The sequence below is a fragment of the Eleutherodactylus coqui genome, chromosome 6, assembly GCF_035609145.1.
Source record: "Eleutherodactylus coqui strain aEleCoq1 chromosome 6, aEleCoq1.hap1, whole genome shotgun sequence".
In the NCBI taxonomy this organism is placed as follows: Eukaryota; Metazoa; Chordata; class Amphibia; order Anura; family Eleutherodactylidae; genus Eleutherodactylus; species Eleutherodactylus coqui.
In genome coordinates this window covers 49,402,940-49,409,566 of record NC_089842.1, presented here as the reverse complement: position 1 = coordinate 49,409,566, position 6,627 = coordinate 49,402,940, and the positions used below count along the sequence as shown (strand labels likewise).

General features: G+C 44.5%; 1 protein-coding gene across 4 annotated transcripts in view; it reads right to left on the bottom strand.

Annotated features, from left to right (window-relative positions):
* Window positions 1-421: 421 nt before the first annotated feature.
* SLC35E2B (solute carrier family 35 member E2B) overlaps window positions 422-6,627 on the bottom strand; it is a 63,831-nt gene continuing 57,625 nt past the window's right edge. For all 4 annotated transcript variants that reach the window (XM_066606764.1, XM_066606766.1, XM_066606765.1 and 1 more), the window contains exons 8-9: window positions 5,871-6,016; window positions 422-4,641 (exon numbers count right to left, since the gene is read on the bottom strand). In XM_066606764.1, the coding sequence (XP_066462861.1) occupies window positions 4,410-4,641; window positions 5,871-6,016 (378 nt within the window). In that variant the 3' untranslated portion in view covers window positions 422-4,409. The remainder of the gene's footprint in view (window positions 4,642-5,870; window positions 6,017-6,627) is intronic.

Here is a 6,627-nt window from a genome sequence, read left to right as displayed (position 1 = left end):
AACTTTTTCATTTTTCCATTGACATGGCCATGTGAGGGCTTGTTTTTTGCAGGACAAGTTGTGATTTTTTAAACAGGGGGGAGGGAAAAAAAATGGGGGAAAAAGAAAAAAAGTGGCCATGTCATTAAGGGGTTAAAAAATGTATTAACTTCCTTCTCTGGGTCATTACGACGCACACGGATACCACATGTGTGATTGCATTTTTGATTTTTTACAAAGTAAAGGGAGACAAGTATTTTTTTAATAATTTTTTTACTTTTTTTTTTTTAATTTAAAAAATATTTTTTTTTTTGTCCCTTTAGGGGACTTCCACAGGGACCCATCAGGACCCCTGATCACATTCCGGGGGTCCGATGGTGACAGCCCTTTACATGCTGCAGTGACAGCCCTTTACATGCTGCAGTCACATAGACTGCAGCATGTAAGGGGTTAACACAGCAGAGATCAGAGGTTTTCTCTGATCTCTGCTGTAAGAGCTAGTACCTAGCTGTCCTCTGACAGCTAACAACCAGCTCTCCCTGCCACAGAGACCATCGGCTTGCTTCTGACAAGCCGATGGTCTCTATGGCAACCTGTAAACAAAGCAGGACATTGCCGACATGTCGGCAATATCTTCTGCTGGTTTTTCAAAGCCCTTGCACTGCTCTATGTGGGTCTGTGCAGGCAGAGCACACTGTCACAGCTTGTGGCATTGTGCTCTGCAACTCCCATAGTGATACATAGCCCGGAAATCTTCCGGGCTATGTTGCTATGAGCAGTGGAGCTCGTCCCCGGAAATTTTCCGGGCATGCCACTCAAGGGGTTAAATGCCAAAAGTAAATGGCTGCATTTTCAGTGGCCCATTATAGCCTATGAGATCATAGGGACGATGTGTCACACAGACTGATGGTCCGCAGGGAAATGCTCAGGCCATGTACTATTCCTGTCCATTTCCATGGATGACAGCAGGGCATTCAATGTGATTACTGGACAGCATATGGACGGAGGCCGGTGTGCTGTGACCTAGCTTGAGCCTGCCAGCTGTCTATGAATGGGTGACAGGTGCACAGATGGGTGGACAACATAGAATGCAGTAATTAAATACTAACAGAAGCACAATAAATCAGCACCTTTCAAGTAATGCCATTCTCCTCCTTACAAAGCGCTAACTGCATTGGCCACAAGGATGGATAAGATGCCGGACACACAACACACATGACCGCAGGTCAGGAATGGAGGTTTTTTACAAAAGGCTTTACCCACAGTTCATAAAAATAGAAAGATTTCTGTACAATCCACAGGTGTAAATGACACCGACGGGTGGCATCACAAATAAGGTCAGCAGTCTCCGCTTCTTGCCATAGTGTAATCCCAAAGCAGGCACGGCATACAGGGAGCGGCAGTACTTTCCGACTTCAGTCGGCCGATTAACAAAAAGGACATTTTCCTTGGATAAATAACAGTTATTACCTTCAATATGGATTCTGAAACCTACCTAATATCATGGTGCGGAGTCTACATGTCACAACAAACATATGTAGGTCACCGCCGCTCATCATCACTGCTAATAGAACATTCTATATTAGGCGAACGTGCAATTTGGCAGCATGATTTTTTTTATAGCAATGTTAATTAAGGTTGTCTATGAAGACGTGTGATTGGTTGGGCGTTTAAGGCCTGGCTTTTAAAGCGACTTTTCCGGTCTGGACAAAGAAAGATGTGCGAACCGCTTCTGCATTGGTTGTCTAAGGTGCTACATGCTCCTTCGACTATCCAGAACAGCTCATGTGGGCAGCGCTGGTCAATCAAGCAGGCATAGTGTCTCAGACTGATGATGTCATCTTTGTTTGCCCAGGATGCTTTAAGGAGATCTCACACAAGATGGCTCATAGATGCCATCTACTGGTAAGGCTAGGTACTGTACGAGGGCAGAACAGTATGCCCACTAATGTTTTATCACCCCTCATATCTGGCCCGATTCCCAAATCATCAAAACAAAAAAAAAAATAGGCTCAATATGGCTTATTGGGTCTTTGGGTATAGTCCACCAGTGGTGATTGTATGAAAATGCTTATATGCCCCTGATGACCGTCACCATAGAAGTGCCACCAGTATTTGGAATTATATTTCTGTGGCCAAGTTAGGTAAAGCTATGTTCACATCAGCATGGGGAGCGACTTTTCACTGCTTTGTTATGGGAGCAGAAAACCGGAATCCACTGGCAGAACTTATGACGAAACCGCTGAACGCCGCCTGCTGACTATATTGGGGACCGCTGAACGCCGCCTACTGACTATATTGGGGTCCGGTCGGTGTCTGTACAGCATTCTTCAAGACAAAATAGTGCAGCGTTAATCTGTCTGTGATTCATTGGAAATTAGCAACAGAAGTGCCAAACGCTGATGTGAACAGAGCCCGAGATTGTATGCAAGTGCTACAGTGCTTTCAGGAATGTATTAGAAAATGTAAGAGGAAAGCAGAACTAAGAAGTATTTTAGTCAGGAGGCAGCGTGAGCGTACTAGGTGAACACACCTTGTGATATATTCCAATACCTGGCGCTCCAGATCTGAGGACTCTTCATGTTATGGGATAGTACCACAACAGACTTATCACCTTTCCATAAGATAGATATAGTCTGATCGGTGGGGGTCTCACCGCTGAGACCGCTATGGATCCCTAGAATGGGTGGGGGGGTTCAGATCTTCCTCTTCGCATCACTGTGGACTTGCTGCACTCAACTACAGCGTCATTCATTTCAATGGGGGTAACGGAGAATAGCCGAGTACAAGCGCTGCACTGTCTCTGGCAGTCCCATTAATAAATTGAATGCAGCGGCATTGGCTGGTGCTCCATTCAATCTCCTCCTTGCTGCGGGAGGTGCAACGAGCCCACAGTGAGGAGGAGAGCAGACACAAGACCCCTGTTCTCCAGATTGATGGGGGTCTCGGTGGTGAGACCTCACCGATCAGACTTTTATCAGTTATCCTATGGACAGGTGATAAAAGTCTATTTTGGGTTAACTGCTTTAAATATACAGGAGCGCCTGCATCCATATTTCATGTTTAATTACCACATTGCAAATGCACTTCTTGCTATTCTATTTTCATTGCTCCAATGCATCTAAAAACATGTTTAAAAGGAGCTTTCTGGTAGGGAAGAAGGGGGGGGGGGGGGTGTCTTTTTCAAGTTTTCATCCATCCACTATGGGACGGTGCCATTTCCCCTACTTCTGGCCACTTCTGCATTGCTGTTTGGCTGGAGTGACATCACTTTGAATGGAAAGCTGGCCGTGCATGTGCGGTGCCGCTCCATTCCATTCGTTTCAATGGAGTTAACTAGCTGAAGAGCTCGGTCATTTCTGTCAGCCCCGGTGAAACAAATGGAGCAGCATGGCCAATGTTGCTTTCAAACTGACATCACTCCGGTTGGAGCAGCGATGCAGAAGTGACCGGAAGTGCAGCAAACAGGATCCCCTGTTCTTGGGATCGGTGGGGGTCCTAGCAGTAGGACCCCCTACTGATCAGCTAGTTATCTCCTATATCACAGATAGGGGATAACTTCTTCCTACTGGAACACCTCTTTAAAATAACCTACCGTTTTGTGCACACAGTACCTATGAAAGCCTTCGGGTCTCCTAATGTCTGCAGGACCTGAGCAATTAAAGAGGTTTAATACATGACTGTGGGATCAGACTAGACACAGGGTTTGACATCACATAGGGGTGTACATGTGTACACAAAACTATAAGGTCAGTTTTAATTAAGAATATTTGCAGAAGTTGCTTCATTTTTTTTAATTTTAGATGCATTGCAGCAATGAAGGAAAAAGTTCCAATAGTGAAGGTACCCGGAGTTCCCTCAGAGTGCCTAGCATTTAACATCAGGAATAAGTTTTAAACATTTTTAACAAAACACTAATAAACCAAGAAAAACAGGACTGATTGATATAAACCATTGCTTTCAGGCACACGTCACAGCGACTGGTCCCCTCATACTTCAGCCAACGTTGCATTGTTGCTTGCTTTAAACTCCATAGTGGTAGACCCCACATTGCGGGCGCTGGGCAGGAATGTTATTTCACCCACTGGCATAGCTTCACATTTGACTATTTGTCCATCAATGATCATTTTACTCTGAATTAGAACGTGATGTAATCTAGATAAATTCATGGATGTCAGATCCTTCGCTTTGAATAGGAAGGCGATTAGCCAACACGGGCACACAACTCTTACTTACGTGTCTGGAAGAATTTGGAACAAGAAAAAAAGATCAAGTAACATTTTGTATTGCAGTCGTTTCATACCCAAATACAGAACTCACTGGACGTCATTGTCTCCTGGTGGCCCTCCTCATCTAATGATGGCCGCCTGAGAGCAGCAGCAGAACATTAATGTCAATGGCAGAAGAAAAATGGCGATCACCACATCAGCTCATTTCTCGTGTGATTTTTGGTCCTGTCCTATTAGTGGTTCAGAGTCCTCAGTACTGGATTGGGCGGTCAGCATTCGAATGGATTCCCGTTGATGCTGCCTTGCTTTATTGTAGAGCAGGACACCAATGATCACTAAAACAGTTCCAATGGCAGAGAGGCTGGTGATTTTATTCCCGAAAACGATAATACTGAGCCATATAGAAAGTGCGTGCTTCACAGTGCTGGCGACGCTGAAAGGACACAAAGATCACGGGTCAACGTATGGTAACGAGCAGATCGATGGTACGTATAGAACTCGGGCAACGGATTTTAATTTATAGAAATGAAAGAAAACAGGTTCTAACAAATGATGAATGATCTATCAGATAGATCCCCCACGGTTCAGTAAAAACAGAAACAATGCAGCTAGGGCAAACAGACTAAATCTAGTATTATTGCGTTATCACAATTTAAAGGGCCACTTCTTCTTTCTCAGGATTGGTGGAAGCTCCAGAGCTCAGACCTCAGGTGATCATATATGGTATATCCTAGTCATATGCCACCACTTTATGAAGTGGAAATACTCTTAAATCTACCTATAGCTCCTAAGCTAAAAGCTTTCTCTGCTGTCGCTCCCTGGGTATCGGATGACCGAGAGGAAGAACAACAAGTTGTCTATAGACAGTGGAGAGAGCTGTCAAAACCAATCTATAACGCTCCTGTACGGACCTAATTACATCACTGACAGGACAGCCAGGTCCCAGCGGCCGTGCTGGTCATTACAAGTACAGACACCGCTGGCTGCCCCAAAAAATCTAAGCTCAATACCAGAATAAAAATCATTAGTTATAATATATTAAAAGGTTCCAGGACAACATAAGACCCACCCCCTCCCCCGACTGTATTTCTATATGTGATATCTTCCCCCCTGCACTGTATAAGCCATCTGTCTGACAGATTCTGTAAGAAACCAAGTCCTCCTATAAACGTATTAGGAAAGCTGTTAAATATTTGTAAATTAATTCCGATATGGGACTTTTTTTCCCCGTAAAAATACATCTATTTAGAGAAAAAAGAACCTGTACAAAAGATATACCTAGCCTTTAAGGGGTTGTCCCACTTTTAGCTGTTTAGCTGCAGGAAGCCGACAGATCCGTACATTGTGCAGTGGTCAAGGTTGGTGCTGGCCAAGTACCATTCACTTCAACAGAACTCAGACTGCAGTACCAACTTGGGCCACTGTGCAATGTGCAGAGCTGTCTGCTTCCTGCAGAAAAATAGCTAGAAGGGGAACAACCCTTTTAAAGCTTAATAAATTTGTTGGACCACTGTTGGCCATACCCCTACTGGTATACCTGCCCCCTTCTATCGACACATTTCAAACACGGAGGACTGAAAACTAACAATTTTGCACAAGAATGGCATATGACAAAATACTGGCGCAAAGCGGTTGATAAGAGTCCCCCATTAAATTCAATACCTGAATGTTACAGGTGATATCTTTCCCATTAGCGCATACGCTGTGACACTTTGTAAGTGGAATAAGACTCCATCGATAAGAAGCAACACCATGACATCCCAGTTGTAGCTGAATTTTCTGCCACTTCTCCCAATCAATGGCATGTCCTATATTAAGCAGAAAGAACAGATCAGTGAATATTTAGCTTGACACAAAATTTTCCATTTTTAGCATTCTACTCAGTATCTATGATGGGGAAGGGGTGGGGAGGAGTGTGTGGAAGGGGGCTGAGGGGGAGAGCCCTGGGTCTAGATACCACCAAATGTGATGTCGCCTCAGAATATACACAACCAGCAGACAAAAATTTCCTACAAGTTTAACCCCCAAAACACTTCTGTGTCATTTCAGATGTCCAAAGGATTCCTCTCCCAAATACTCACATGGGGACACGAGGCCTCGTTATCCTTGTACAGTAATCAGTTACAACAATGCACCATGCGAGGAATACATTACATTGTCATCAATTCAATTACAGACACTCTCATATAGTCACTCGGGTGCTCATGCTTCAGGAGGGTTTTGTGCTTCAGTTGACTTCAGCAGCAAGCATGGTAATAGATTGGACGTTTCGCAGACCGGCCCCTTCATCGGGCATCACATTTATTCCTCACATGGTGCATTTTTCTAATTGCTTAACCCCAAAGCCCTGACATCCATAGTGAATGCATTCGGGGGGGGGGGGGGGGGGGGGCGCTGTTACTGAAAACCCCGGTCATGA